Source organism: Salmo salar, chromosome 17, assembly GCF_965601325.2.
Source record: "Salmo salar chromosome 17, fSalSal1, whole genome shotgun sequence".
NCBI lineage: Eukaryota > Metazoa > Chordata > Actinopteri > Salmoniformes > Salmonidae > Salmo > Salmo salar.
Window position 1 is genome coordinate 57,962,014 of NC_138307.1, and position 16,273 is coordinate 57,978,286.

Sequence of the window (16,273 nt, forward strand, 5' to 3'; positions counted from 1 at the left end):
GTGAATCCTAAGCATTCCTAGAGCTCTGTGGTTTTATCCCTGAAGAAGTCTGACTTGTGTGTGTTTTACCGCTTTGATGGCATTAGGATCGATTATGGAAGCAAAGGCTCAGAATGTGAATTGGTGCTTATACTATCTGGAATTTGTGGTATTTTCTAGGTGCGCATTTGCTCTCTGCAAAATTCAGTTGGTGGTACAGTAACCAGAAAGGGTTGGGAACCACTGTTTTAGAGTGTTCAGCCGCGTGTAAATATGTTCACTCTGTACCTTTTTAAGAGAAGCAATAAGCAAACCACACTTTGCTGAAGTGGAAGTAAAGTGAAGAGACTTGTATCAGGAACTGAAATCCTACTCCGCGTCGGAAGTCTTGCTACACAACTACGCTGCGTTCGATCTCTGTGAGCATTTTATTAATCTAGGAATCTTAACAGTCAACATCAACACAGGTGAGTAAAAAAAAAAACGTTTACCTGGACAAGTAGTAACATAAACTTCATACCGTAGCATGATCACTTGTTAAACATGTCTGCCTTTGGTGAAGGTCTTTTTCACAATTAAGTAGTAAAACGGGCTGGTACCTTTTTTTCAAATATGTAAATACAAAAGATTGGTTAGAATCATGTCTGGCTTGCTTGACAACTCTGAATCCTTATTGACTTGGTTATTTTTAATATAGAGAGCCAACTGAGTCCAGGAAATGTTTTATGGTTTCACCTTTGGTCTCTGTCTAGATATGGCCTCCTCCAGCAGTCTCCTGTCTGAAGAGCAGTTCCTGTGCTCTATCTGTCTGGATGTGTTCACTGAGCCTGTCTCTATTCCATGTGGACACAACTTCTGTAAGGCCTGTATCAGTGGATACTGGGATAGCAATGACCTGTGCCAGTGTCCATTATGTAAGGAGATTTTCTACAGAAAACCTGAGCTTCGTGTCAACACAACGTTCAGAGAGGTTGTAGAGAATTTTAAGAAGATGAGAGTCAGAGGGAAAGATGAGTCCCCTGCCAAGCCTGGAGAAGTGTCCTGTGACTTCTGCACTGGGATGAAGCTAAAGGCCCTGAAGTCCTGTCTGGTGTGTCTGACCTCTTACTGTGAGACTCACCTGGAGCCTCATCAGAGAGTCCCAGCCTTAAAGAGACACAAGCTGATCAACCCTGTGGAGAACCTGGAAGACAGGATGTGTAAGAAGCATGACAGACCTCTAGAGCTGTTCTGTTCTTGTGTGTGTCAATTCTGTACTGAGACAGACCACAAGACTCATGACACTGTCCCTCTAGAGGAAGAGTATGGAGAGAGGAAGGCTAAACTGGGGAAGACTGAGGCAGAAGTGCAGCAGATGATCCAGGAGAGACTGAAGAAGGTTCAGGAGATCAAACATTCAGTAGATCTCAGCAAGAGAGAAGCAGAGAGAGAGATATCAGACAGTGTACAGGTCTTCACTGATCTGGTTCGCTCCATTCAGAGAAGCCAGGCTGAGCTCATTGAGGTGATTGAGGAGAAGCAGAAAGCAGCAGAGAGGCAGGCTGAAGGGATCATTAAAGAGCTGGAGCAGGAAATCATTGAGCTACAGAGGAGAAGCACTGAACTGGAGCAGCTCTCACACACTGAGGACCACCTCCACCTCCTACAGAACTTTCTATCCCTCTGCACCCCTCCACCCACCAAGGACTGGTCTGAGATCAGTGTTCACAGTGATCTGTGTGTGGTGACTGTGAGGAGGGAAAGACTAAGTGGGATTTAGGAGTGGTCAGAGAGTCCATCAACAGGAAGGGGGATATAACACTGAGCCATGAGGATGGATACTGGACTCTGTGCCTGAGGAATGGAGAATACAAGGTTCGCGCTAAACCCAGTGGCCCCCTCTCCCTGAGAGAGAAGCCCCAGAAGGTGGGGGTGTTTGTGGATTATGAGGAGGGTCAGGTCTCCTTTTATGATGTGGAGGCCAGGTCTCATATCTACTCTTTCACTGGCTGCACCTTCACTGAGAAACTCTATCCATTATTCTGCCCCTGTCTTAATGATGGTGGTGAAAACTCTGCCCCTCTGATCATCTCTCCTGTCAATGACAGACTGAGTTTATGACTGTGGTGTCATATGATTGTCACAAATGGTTGTTTATGTCCTTATACTCCTTAATGATATCTAGTCTCTCTCGTTGTTATTATGACAAATTAAAGCAGTACATGTATCCTTACTCCTAAAAAGTTATAATAAATCATTCCTTAATAAAATGCTTCTAAAAGGGTTTCTAGTGCATTTATTTTCCATATTTACATGTAATGCCATAGCCTCCCTCTTTCACAGGGGACAATGAGGAATTATCTCATTATATCAATGATATTGATATGAATCCTTTAAAGTAGCTTGAATCAGGGGAACTTGATCCTTAGTCTGGTCTTGTGGTCTCCGATTGTGCTAGTGGTAAGTCCTTGCATTGCTTTGTATGTCTGTACTACTTGTGTCAGAGATGCCTTTGTGCAAAAGGGAGAGGTGTGACCTGGTAGTCCTGGGAGGGGACTTGAAAGAAGGTGCATAGGCATGCTTCCCAAAGGAGGGTGTTGCAACTATACACCCCATTTTCAAACGTTGCTATGGGCACAGCCAAGCAACGGAAGTGAAGGCTTCGACTTCTGCTTTACTTCCCACCTCGGTGGGTGACAAACTTGCCAGAGTAAATTATTTTAAGGGGTCAATTTAGAGCATAAAACTCAAGTAGGCCTAAACAACTAGAAGTGTAATTTCATTCAAGTTTGCTAACATTAGCTAGGCCTACTAGTTCTGTTGTAATAACGTTAGTTGTGTCTGAGTTAAGGGCCATCAACTAAACCAATCTAAGCTAGATGCCCTAAATCTCACATAAATTATCAAGGAACCCACCAGGTACAACCCTAAATCCGTAAACATGGACACCCTCCTAGATATTATCCTGACCAACTTGCCCTCCAAGTACACCTCTACTGTTTTCAATCAGGATCTCAGCAATCACTGCCTCATTGCCTGCATCCGTTATGGGTCCGTGGTCAAACGACCACCCCTCATCACTGTCAAACGCTCCCTAAAACACTTCTGCGAGCAGGCCTTTCTAATCAACCTGGCCCGGGTATCCTGGAAGGATATTGACCTCATCCCGTCAGTAGAGGATACCTGGTTGTTCTTTTAAAAGTTCTTTCCTCACCATCTTAAATAAGCATGGCTCTTTTCAGAAAATGTAGAACTAAGAACAGATATAGCCCTTGGTTCACTCCAGACCTGACTACCCTCGGCCAGCTCAAAAACATCCTGTAGCGTACTGCACTAGCATTGAATAGTCCCTGCGATATGCAACTTTTCAGGGAAGCCAGGAACCAATACACACAGTAAGTTAGGAAAGCAAAGGCTAGCTTTTCAAACAGAAATTTGCATCCTGTAGCTCTAACTCCAAAAGGTTTTGGGACACTGTAAAGTCCATGGAGAATAAGAGCACCTCCTCCCAGCTGCCCACTGCACTGAGGCTAGGAAACACTTTCACTACCGATTTAAATTCACAATAATCGAGAATTTCAATAAGCATTCCTCTATGGCTGGCCATGCTTTCTTCCTGGCTACCTCAACCCCGGCCAACAGCTCCGCACCCCCCGCAGCTACTTGCCCAAGCCTCCCCCGCTTCTCCTTCACCCAAATCCAGATAGCAGATTTCTGAAAGAGCTGCAAAACATGGACCCGTACAAATCACCTGGGCTAGACAATCTGGGCCCTCTCTAAAATTATCCGCCGCCATTGTTGCAACCCCTATTACTAGTCTGTTCAACCTCCCTTTCATATCGTCAGAGATTCCTAAAGATTGGAAAGCTGCCGCGGTTATCCCCTCTTCAAAGGGGGTGACACTATAGACCCAAACTGTTACAGACCTATATCCATCCTGCCCTGCCTTTCTAAAGTCTTCGAAAGCCAAGTTAACGAACAGATCACTGACCATTTCGAATCCCACCGTACCTTCTCCGCTGTGCAATCCTGTTTCTGAACTGGTCACAGGTGCACCTCATCCACGCTCAAGGTACTAAACGATATCATAACCGCCATCGATAAAAGACAGTACTGTGCAGCCGTCTTCATCGACCTGGCCAAGGCTTTCGACTCTGTCAATCACCGTATTCTTATCGGCAGACTCAACAGACTTGGTTTCTCAAATGACTGCCTCGCCTGGTTCACCAACTACTTCTGACAGAGTTCAGTGTGTCAAATCGAAGGGCCTGTTGTCCGGACCTCTGGCAGTCTCTATGGGGGTACCACAGGGTTCAATTCTCGGGCCGACTCTTTTCTCTGTATATATCAACGATGTCGCTCTTGCTGCGGGTGATTCCTTGATCCACCTCTATGCAGACAACACAATTCTGTATACATCTGGCCCTTCTTTGGACACTGTGTTAACAAACCTCCAAACACGCTTCAATGCCATACAACACTCCTTCCGTGGCCTCCAACTGGTCTTAAACGCTAGTATTAGTAAATGCATGCTTTTCAACCGATTGCTGCCTGCATCCGCCCGCCCGACTAGCATCACTACTCTGGACAGTTCTGACTTAGAATATGTGGGCAACTACAAATACCTAGGTGTCTGGCTAGACTGTAAACTCTCCTTACAGACTCATATTAAGCATCTCTAATCCAAAATGAAATCTAGAATCAGCTTCCTATTTCGCAACAAAGCCTCCTTCACTCACGCTGCCTAACATACCCTCGTAAAACTGACTATCCTCGACTTCGGCGATGTCATTTACAAAATAGCCTCCAACACTTTACTCAGCAAACTGGATGCAGTCTATCACAGTGCCATCCGTTTTGTCACCAAAGCCCCATATACCACCCACCACTGCGACCTGTATGCTCTCGTCAGCTGGCCCTCGCTCCATATTCATCGCCAGACCCGGTGGCTCCAGGTCATCTATAAGTCTTTGCTAGATACAGCTTCGACCGTATATCAGCTCACTGGTCACCATAACAACACCCACCCGTAGCACGTGCTCCAGCAGGTATATCTCACTGGTCATTCCCAAAGCCAACACCTCAATGCCTTTCCTTCCAGTTCTCTGCTGCCAATGACTGGAACGAATTGCAAAAATCCCTGAAGTTGGAGACTTATCTCCCTCGCCAACTTTAAGCATCAGCTATCTGAGCAGCTTACCAATCGCTGCAGCTGTATACAGACCATCTGTAAATAGCCCATCTAATTACCTACCTCATCCCCATATTGTTTTTAACTTTTTTTTGCTCTTTTGCACACCAGTATTTCTACTTGCACGTCTATCACTCCAGTGTTCACTTGCTAAATTGTAATTACCTCGCTACTATGGCCTATTTATTGCCTTACTTCCTTACGCCATTTGCACACACTGTATATAGGTTTTTCTATTGTGTTATTGACTGTACTTTTTTTTATCCCACGTGTAACTGTTGTTTTTTGTCACACTCTTTGCTTTATCTTGGCCAGGTTGCAGTTGTAAATGAGAACTTGTTCTCAACTGGCCTACCTGGTTAAATAAAGGTGAAAAAAAATGAATTGTATTAGACTAAGCATAGTTTATTTGTTGAAATGGTGGAGGCAGCTCCTGTTTTCTTTTCAACTTGCGGTAACTCTCTGGTTCTAAATCAATAGTTGTTTAGTGGTGTGAAAATGTTGGAAACATTAACTTGCTTGAGCATGCTGTAGGTCATGTCTGTTACATGCAATATAGTTTTTGGACTTCACCGGACAGAAATTGCTCTCTGGTTTTGTGATGAAATCATCTCAGCCTTAGGCCTATATATCACGGTGGCAAGGCATATGAACTAACAGGTTATAGAGCAAACAACGCAATTATCTCAACACACAGGTTGTAAAATGGCTTTTTTTATGGCTTGGCTTCTCCAGGCACCACTACTGGTCATTACAAAGATACAGGCATCCTGTCTATCTCAGTTGCCGAAGAGGAAGGAAACTGCTCAGGGGTTTCACCTTGGGACCAATGGTGATTTTAAAACAGTTCGAGTTTAGTGGTTGCGATATTAGAGAACTGAGGATGGATCAACAACATTGTAGTTACTCAAAAATACTAACCTAAATGACAGAGTGAAAAGGAAGCCTGTACAGAATAAAAATATTCCAAAACATGCATCCTGTTTGCAATAAGGCACTAAAGTAAAACTGCGAAAAATGTGTCAAAGAAATTACATTTCTGTACTGACTACAAAGTGTTTTGTTTGTGGCCAATACAACACATCACTGAGTACCACTCTTCATATTTTCAAGCATGGTGGTGGCTGCATCATGTTATGGGTATGCTTGTCATCGGCAAGAACTATGGCGTGTTTTAGGTTTAAAAATAAAAAAACGGAATATAGCTATACAGACAAATTCACCTTTTCAGCAGAACAATAACCAATAACACAAAGCCACATCTACATGGGTTGCTCATCAAGCTGACATTGAATGTTCTTGAGTGGCTTAGTCACAGTTTTGACTTAAATTGGCTTGAAAATCTATGGCAATACTTGAAAATGGCTGTCTAGCATTGATCAACAATCATCTTGACAGAGCTTGAAGAAATGTACAAAGAATAATGGTCAAATATTGTACAATCCAGTTGGCAAAGCTCTTGGAGACCATAAACACTCACAGCTGTAATCGCCACCAAAGGTGCTTCTACAAAGTATTTACTCGGGTGTGAATACTCATGTAAATTAGATATTTCTGTATTTCATTTTCAATAAATTAGCTACATTTTCTAAAAACATGTTTTCACTTTGACATTATGGGGTATTGTGTGTAGATGGGTGGGAGAAATATTTAATCCATTTTAATTCAGGTTGTAACACAGCAAAATGTGGAATAAGTCAAGGGGTTTGAATACTTTCTCAAGGCACTGTAATCTGTGAAAGAAGTTGACTAGCTTGCTTGCCAGTCCAGGCTACTTCCCGACACAAGACCTTGTTAGACTGTTTCAAGCTATCTAAAACGGTGAGTGACTAGCTATGTACTGTTTCGGCAGTGTGAAAGTACAAACACTTCCCACTTTCGAACACACACACACAAACATATACACGAGACACCCAAAGCACGCCTCTAAAACACAAATCTTGTTCAGTCGCCATTCCTAATGAGGATAATTGAAACCGAGGCTAAATGGTTATGTGTGGCTCAGCTGGTAGAGCGACGTTTGCAAGCCCAGGGTTGTGGGTTCGATTTCCACTGGGGACCAGTACATAAATGTATGCACTCACTAGTGTAAGTCTCTCTGGGTAAGAGCGTCTGCTAAATTACTAAAATATAAATCAGGATGTTCAGCCCCCTTTAACCTCCGACTCAGCTCATCAGATTGTCATACATTACATGAAACTAAATAAAATGACATTCATATTTTTATTTTTTATTTGATGGCCTCTTTCTGTCACTCTTATTAGGAAAATAAGCAAGTATTAATGTTATGTCAATCAGATAAGAACAGTTTGATTAAATCATTCCTAAATAAAATGTATATAGGAGAGGGTTGCTATGTTTGATTTACTTAGCCCTTATATAAAGTCTGTGGCCTGGTGTCCTATTGTGCTACGGTAGTGCTAAGTCAGGATGAAACATCTCTTGCATTGTCTTCCATGTCTTTACTACTTCCCCCTGTAACTCTGTCGGAGATGGGATGTTTCCTTCGTGCAACAGTCTGAGGTGTGCCCTGGTAGTCCTTGGAGGGGACTTGAAAGAAAGTGCACAGGCATGCTTCCCAAAGAGGAGGGTGTTGCAACTATACAAATGAAAAGTGTACTTTGACCACTGCTGATAGGGTTAACCTTACTAGCACTGAGATGTATGAACAGGAGGCTATGTAATATACATTTTCCAGTAGATTAGAGCAAAAAAGAATGGCGATTTGAGAATTTAACTCTGTGTAAAGATGTATTTCAGGTAACTGGCAAAATAAAGGAAACACCAACATAGTGTCTTAATAGTGCGTTGAGCTGCCAGAACAGCTTCAGTGCACCTTGGCATAGATTCTACAAGTGTCTGAAACTCTTAGAGGGATGCGAAACCATTCTTCCACAAGAAATTCAATCATTTGGTGTTTTGTTGATGGTGGTGGAAAACAACAACCATTCCAGAATCTCCCATAAGCTTTGGCATATCGTGAAACATCAGCAAGTTGAGCAGTCTTCATCACTGAAGCTCCTTCCAAACATGCCCCAACAATCACCCCTCTTCCAAAGTCACTGAGATCTCTTCTTCTAGCCATGGTAGACAAAATAATGTGCAGCTGGGCCTGACCAGCATTTATATACGTGACCCTATGCAGATGTGATGTGTGGAAGCACCTGCTTTCAATATACTTTGTATCCCTCATTTACTCAAGTGTTTCCTTTATTTTGGCAGTTACCTGTATGTTCATTTTGAGAGCAGGCAGGCAGGCAGGGAAGGGAGGGGGCTGTTGACATCACTATGCTGAAGTAAAAGTTAAGTGGAGATACTTCTATATCAGACACGAAACTAAACTTCCCAGTTCTTCAGAAATCTCTCTCTACAACTACGCAGTGTCTTTCATTCCTGTGGTTCTCTTATTAATCTAAGGGCAATAAGAACGGAGTCAACATCAACAGACGCACTCTGTTTACCTGGACAAGATCAAGTGAACTTTGCTATGAACATGGCTTCTCCTGTTTTCTTATGTTTTGAACATGTGTATTTGGTTAAAGCCTTTTTTATAACTTTCAGAGGACCTTTTAGAGGATTAGTTGATATTTCTCCCTATCTGGATGTGTTCACTGAGCCTGTCTCTATTCCATGTGGACACAACTTCTGTAAGGCCTGTATCAGAGGATACTGGGATACCAGTGACCTGTACCAGTTTATGTAAGGGTACGTTCTACAGAGAACCTGATCTTCGTGCCAACACAATGTTCAGAGAGATTGTAGATCATTTTAAGAAGATGAGTCGGTGGTAAAGAGCAGTCCCCTACCAAACCAGGAAGTGTCCTGTGACTTCTGCACTGAGAAGAAGCTCAAGGTCCTGAAGTCCTGCCTGGTGTGTCTGATCTCTGATCAACCCTGTGGAGAACCTGGAAGACAGGATGTGTAAGAAGCATGACAGACTCCTGGAGCTGTTCTGTAGGACTGACCAGACATGTCTTTGTGTCTTGTGCTTGAAAACAGACCACAAGACTCATGACACTGTCCCTCTAGAGGAAGAGTATGGAGAGAGAAAGGCTCAACTGGGGAAGACTGAGGCAGAAGTGCAGCAGATGATCCAGGAGAGACTGAAGAAGGTTCAGGAGATCAAACATTCAGTAGATCTCTGCAAGAGAGAAGCACAGAGGGAGATATCAGACAGTGTACAGGTCTTCACTGATCTGGTTCGCTCCATTGAGAGAAGCCAGGCTGAGCTCATTGAGGTGATTAAGGAGAAGCATAAAGCAGCAGAGAGGCAGGCTGAAGGGATCATTAAAGAGCTGGAGCAGGAAATCACTGAGCTACAGAGGAGAAGCACTGAACTGGAGCAGCTCTCCACACTGAGGACCACCTCCACCTCCTACAGAGCTGTCCATCCCTCTGCACCCCTCTACACACCAAGGACTGGTCTGAGATCAGTGATCTGTGCATGAAGACTGTAAGGAGAGCTGAGAAACTCTGTCCATACTTCTGCCCCAGTAATAATATGTGGTGAAAACTCTGCCCTGCTGATCATCACCCCTGTCAATCACCCAACATGATTTTTAATGTCACAACTAAGTGTCAGTCTTGAAGGGATGGTAGTGTGAAAATGACTATTTAAAGGTCCTTAATAAGGATATCTGGTAATATCTCTGTCACATGAAAAGTGTTTCAATTCATCTTAAATAAAGTAGGATTTATTGTATTTACATGTGATGCAGTTATCCCCCCCCCCCCCCATGCCTGCTATAAAGTAAAAAATACCTTGTTTGTCTGAGAACATGTATCTCTGCAGTCCAACAGAGAGGACAGTGGTATCTTTCAACTAAACTGCTGGTCCTAAATCGCTTCAATGTTTCTGTGGCCATGTAAATAGACATGTTGCCCTATGCTTGTGAGCAACCCCAGTGTGCAGTGCCTGTTCAGGCTGTTCTCTCTCTGAGGAGTGGAAAGTTACCTGTGCTGTGTTTGCTCAGGGTGTTATCTCCCAGTTAGCAGTCTCTCTCTCTCTGTCGCGCTCTCTAACCCCAGTACACACTCACACCCTCAGCTGCTGCACTCGACTCTGCCCTCTACTAAGAACGGTGTGTTCTCTCTGAGAATTCAACCTCTATCCCTGTCTCCCTCTACTTTAGAGAATTTTCCTTGCGTTCCCACACTTTCCTTGGTAGGATTCTTTGAATGGGGCTTCAGAGATGGCATCATGCAATTCCGTCTGTGCCTTTCCCACCTCTCAAGTTTGACACGGACAGTACAGAGAGGCCCATCCAGGATCATCAATGTGTTCCACAATTAGTTAGATCGAAGTAGATAGCTAGTGTGAAGGAACATTTTGTTCTCTGAACAGAGCCTTGAATTGTACATCTTGTCTCATACAATCATTGGTTCCTGTATGTGCTGGGTAGAAATGAGGGAGAGACGGTCATGACCCCCTCCTCAGACCTTTTGGCAGAACACTCAGAATATGTTCTATAAGTTAAGATAGGAGACGTTACCAGACACATGCTGGAACCAAAGGTTAATTATGAATAACTAATAAGCTAAATCATGCAAATATACAGTGCATTCGGTAAGTATTCAGACCCCTTGATTTTGTTTCCTCATCAATCTACACACAATATCCCATAATGACAAAGCAAAAACAGGTTTTTAGAAATGTTTGCAAATGTATAAAAAAATTAAATGAAATATTACATTTGCATAAGTATTTAGACCCTTTACTCAGTACTTTGTTGAAGCACCTTTGGCAGTGATTACAGCCTTGAGTCTTCTTGGGTATGACGCTACAAGCTTGGCACGCCTGTATTTGGGGAGTTTCTCCCATTCTCTGCAGATCCTCAAGCTCTGCCAGGTTGGATGGGGAGCGTCGCTGCACAGCTATTTTCAGGTCTCTTCAGAGATGTTCGATTGGGTTCAAGTCTGGGGCTCTGGCTGGGTCCCTCAAGGACATTTAGAGACTTGTCCCGAAGCCACTCCTGCGTTGTCTTGGCTGTGTGCTTAGGGTAGTTGTCCTGTTAGACTGGGGCGATGGTTCCCCTTCTGAGGTCCTGAGTGCTCTGGAGCAGGTTTTCATCAAGGATCTCTCTGTACTTTTCTCTGTTCATCTTTCCCTCGATCCTGACTTTTCTTCCAGTCCCTGCTGCTGAAAAACATCCCTACAGCATGATGCTGATCTAGGTGGATCCAAATTTCTTTGATATAAGAATGATGGAGGGCATTGTGTTCTTGGGGGACCTTCAATGCTGCAGACATTTTTTGGTACCCTTCCCCAGAACTGTGCCTCGACACAATCCTGTGTCTGAGTTCCACGGACAATTACTTCGACCTCATGGCTTGGTTTGTATTCTCTGACATTCACTGTCAACTGTGGGACCTTATACAGACAGGTGTGTGCCTTTCCAAATCATGTCCAATCAATTAAATTTACCACAGGTGGACTCCAATCAAATTGTAGAAACATCTCAAGGATGATCAATGAAAACAGGGTGCACCTGAGCTCAATTTCGAGTCTCATTGCAAAGGGTCTGAATACTTATGTAAAGGTTTTTCAGTTTTATTTGTAATAAATTTGCAAACATTTCCAAACACCAGTTTTTAGATTAGTCTTTGATGGGGTATTGTGTGTACATTTTGCATGCAAAAAAATATAATATTTAATCAATTTTAGAATAAGGCTGTAATGTGGAAAAGGGGAAGGGGTCTAACGGGACTGCCCCGGCAGAGCTCCTGACAGACGTGTACTACTTGGTGCATTAAGTTTGTTGGAACCTCTCAGCTGATTTAATAAAGAATGATTCATTTAAGATTGACTTCAGGTGTCCCTGGTGGTAATTTCCACAACACAAGCTAAACACGTCATTTCAAATGTTAGTGTGTAATTGAGATGGGACAGAGGAGCATCATGACCTTCACCATTGTCTTACTGAGAGACCTGTTGGGGGGGCTCCCGAGTGGCGCAGCGGTCTAAGTCACTGCATCTCAGTGCAAGAGTCGTCACTACAGTCCTTGGTTCGAATCCAGGCTGTATCACATCCGGCCGTGATTGGGAGTCCCATAGGGCGGTGGGGTAGACCGTCATTGTAAATAAGAATTTGTTCTTAACTGACTTGCCTAGTTAAATAAAGGTGAAATAAATTTGAGTCAGAATCTATTTCTGTGGACCCATCTCCTCATTTCATACCATGTCCTAATCGGGGAAAGTTCTGTACCAGAAGTGCTGCTAATTTTACCAGGCCGGTCTATTAAGAACAAAGTCTTATTTACAATGACGGCCCGGCAAGAGGCCTCCTGTGGGGCAGGGATTAAAATAAAAAGTAAGACAAGACAGACAACACAGATGGAAGACACTTGAAGGGAGACCTATGGCAACAACACAACTTGGCACAAACCTTAAGGGCAGACAACAGCACAAAGTACAGAAAAGGCCGAGACCAAGCACATCACACAAAACAGCTACAAATGTCTGAGTGGTCAAAACTATCCAGTTTAAGTGTTTTGCAGATCGTTCCAGTCGCTAGCTGCAGCGAACTGAAAAGAGGAGCGTCCCAGGGATGTTAGCTTTGAGGACCTTTAACAGAATGTGACTGGAAAATCAGGTGTTGTATGTAGAGGATGAGGGTTGCAGAAGGTATCTTAGATAGGGGGAGTGAGGCCTAAGAGGGTTTTATAAATGAGCATCAAGCAGTGGATCTTGCGTTGGGTATGTAGAGATGGCCAGTTAACAGAGGAGTATAGAGAGCAGTGATGTGTCCTATAAGGAGCATTTGTGGCAAATCTGATGGCCGAATGGTAAAGAACATCTAGCCACTCGAGCACCGTTACTGGCCGATCTGTATACTATGTCTCCGTAATCTAGCATGGGCAGGATGGTCATCTGAATCAGGGTTAGTTTGTCATATGGGGTGAAGGGGGAGCGACTACGATACAGAAAACCAAGATGTAACCTTAGCCTGCAACCTGGTCATATGCTCTGAGAAGGACAAAGTACTGTCTAGCCACAATTTGGCTCGTGTGAAAAGGGATGGCAGGGAGAAAGAGGTATTAGATAGGTATGTTTCTGTTGTTGCTTATTAATTATTCTGGCATTTCACATCAGTTTTCCAAGCAAATATATTCAAAGCACACACTTGAAAACAAACTCATTTAAAGACACTCGCTTTAGACCAAATGCATTCAAAGCATTTCCTGTGTAAATCTTTTTCATTAGAAAGATGGAGACAATGGGCTGATGCAGGATCTCATCCAGCCGCAGGACATGAAACGGTGTCTGGTTCCATTCTGGAGAGTCGTCTCCTCTGCTCTCTTCTCTACATTGATTAGACCGCTCTAGTTAATACTGTTATGGTGGAAGGGGAGGTTGGACTTCGTTCTCTCTGCTTGCCTGTCTGTTGATTGTCTCCTAAAACATATTTAGACAATGCAATTTGGATTTGGGGAGAGTTTTTAAACTCTTCTGTTGATTGTCTGTGTCGTGTGGGTGTGTCGAAGGGGTATTTGGTGGACAGTGACACTCAATAAAAGGACAGAGGGGAAATAAGATTGAACTTGAAAGGCCGAGACAAGGAGAGAGGGCCTTAATAGAAAGAGGAAGTGTTTGATTCACTGCTCTGTCACAAGGAGTAAAGTCAGTGTTATTTCAGGCTACCTACTTTTCACGCTACACACTGTGTGACGAGGCAAATACACTTTGTCGTGTGACCCTTGGGGGTTTCCATACTTAACGCGTTCTGCATAGAGACAGACATTTCAAAGGCATCATTCTTAGAATCCTAGATGGACCGAGGAATTCAGACACACCGTTACAAATAATTCCCTCTTTATCCCAAGACATGGTTGGCATATGCTTCTTGTGATTTTGGTATTTGAAATGATCCATTTCCCTATAATGTATTTGCTGCCGGTAACATTAGATTTCTCCTTGTTTTCCTTTACACATGGTTATCAGTCGAATGCTTAGTTGTATTTCCTATAGTATAGCTGTCATACTGCCGCTCTGTCTCTGGTCGGGCTAATTGCAGTGGGCAGCGTTTCAAGCTCTTTGTTTGTTGGACAGTGAAACAGGTTTAACACCATACACTGGCAGACTGTTTCTTTTCTCTGAAACACAATGGCCCAGCGCTCATCTCCATGCTCTCGCTTTTCTCTCTCTCTCTCTCTCTCTCTCTCTCTCTCTCTCTCTCTCTCTCTCTCTTTTCCTAGGCTCAGTTTTCTTTGTTTCCATGGTGTTTCTTAGAAAATGTCTGTAAAGAGGTGTGTAATGTGGCTTTTTGGCAATTTCTCTCCCTCGCTTCAACTTCTCGGTGGGACGCCTCTATGCTTTGTGAATCATGTGTGCATCTGTTTATATTGGGGGTGTGATGTCTTACAATCAGGAATAGCTTACATTGATTTACACGTGTGATGGTAATTGTGTTGCTGTGTGATAGCTTAAAGTTAGTTTGCTTAAAGACCTATCAGCGCTCTCTCATTCCCTCTCCCTCCCTTTATTATTACTGGTTTCTCTTGTACAGATTTACATTATGTAAAGTCATTCTGTATATTAAACTCTCTCTCTCTCTGTTTGTGTCTCTCAGGTGTTCCTGTTGCTGTGTATAGCAGACTGGATGGTGTACTCTATGTGGTGTAGTGGTAAAGACCCAGACAGTTTCTCCATCCCCTACCTGACCGCCCTGGGCGACCTCCTGGGCACCGCCCTACTGGCCCTCAGCTTCCAATTCCTGTGGTACATCGGCGACCAGGACAGTGATGTGGGTGACTGAGATGACCCCTGATCCCTGGCGGAGGGGTCACATCCATGCCTCTACCCCGACCCAAACCCCCTCCCCCTTCTCTTATGCCTTGTGGGGTTGTTGCCGTTGAGGCAGTTTGCCTCGCTCAGCTATTGGTTGCTGGAACAATCCTCTGCCCCTTCTATTGTGCAGAGTAGCACTTAACAATATGCTAATTGAGCCAATGAGGAGCTACAGATGTTCATTTGGAAGAAAAAAAAAGAATATTATTTGGAAAGACATTTCTATGCATCTGGTTCCTTTTTTCCATTCAACCAATGACACTGCATTCTAAAAATCATATGCTTCTTACAGTGCAATTTATTAAGAGATTTGACCGTTGTTGTTTTGTTGCAACAAGTCGCTTATATCCGGTGGACACTGCAAATTTAGCTGGAAGCCTTCAGTTAGTGAGATCAACGGGCTGCAGTGTTTAGTCCTGACAGAGGGGAGATACATGGTCAGACAGGGTGGAGAAAGGCCAGGTTACAGGAGGTACACAGCTCTGGCCCTGGACAGCTGGGGCCAGGGTTTGCAGGGTTAGTCACTGGATCAGGTGTTTTAGAGCTGGGATGGAACAAAAGCCTGAACACTATGTTGTTACAGACTAGTATTGCCTTCCCCTGGTCCCAAGCTTTATACAGTCTATACTAGAGCACTGAGTCTACTCTCAGCCCAGACGATATGCATCTCACTCTCTGTGGATGCACTTCATAAAGTCTCTCATTAAGGTCAGTCACAGATTGAACCTCAGTTGTTTATCTGTGTGGGGTTTCATGTGGCCATCTGTACCTTTAGCTTTGTTTTGCATGATCACAAGGAAGGACAAATAGAATTGGGGACAGCAGCCTGATCGTGACAGTTAACGGTACTCAAAGGAATGTATTGGATACCTGCTATTTTTATACCTCTCGAGGGACTTGATTCTTTGCTCTCTCTCCTCTCTCTCTCTCTCTCTCTCCTCTCTCTCTCTCTATCTATCTATAATGGGGGTCCAGTCACACAGAGTAGGTACTATTGTGGCGTTTTGCAGTCAGGTCCCGCACGATCATGTGGTTTTGACCGTGGACGTTTCCACGCCACGCACTCTGTTTACACGTACGTATGTTCACTACGGTGGCTCTCTGCCGTTGATATTCCAATGAAATGTGCCTGCGGAGATTCACAGGGTGATGAGAAGTTATTCTTTCTGATGACATATTCCTTTAGTTTTCTGTTGGAGCTGTTGTTGTTTTCTAAGCTCAAATAATGTGCTATTAAAAGGGTTTGTTGTTTTCATATTCGCAATCTGTTCTCGGAAACGGATGATGAATTACCATTTTGTGACTCATAAATGTTTAATAAATAACCTGCCTTCAAA

At 43.6% G+C, this 16,273-nt stretch overlaps 1 protein-coding gene across 3 annotated transcripts in view; it reads left to right on the top strand.

Moving 5' to 3' along the window:
* The window catches only part of s41a2 (Solute carrier family 41 member 2), a 32,743-nt gene extending 16,470 nt beyond the window's left edge, over positions 1 to 16,273 (top strand). Inside the window, exon 11 of one of the 3 annotated variants that reach the window (XM_082963287.1) lies at positions 732 to 1,207. In XM_082963287.1, the coding sequence (XP_082819413.1) occupies positions 732 to 956 (225 nt within the window). In that variant the 3' untranslated portion in view covers positions 957 to 1,207. 3 annotated transcript variants of the gene reach the window in all.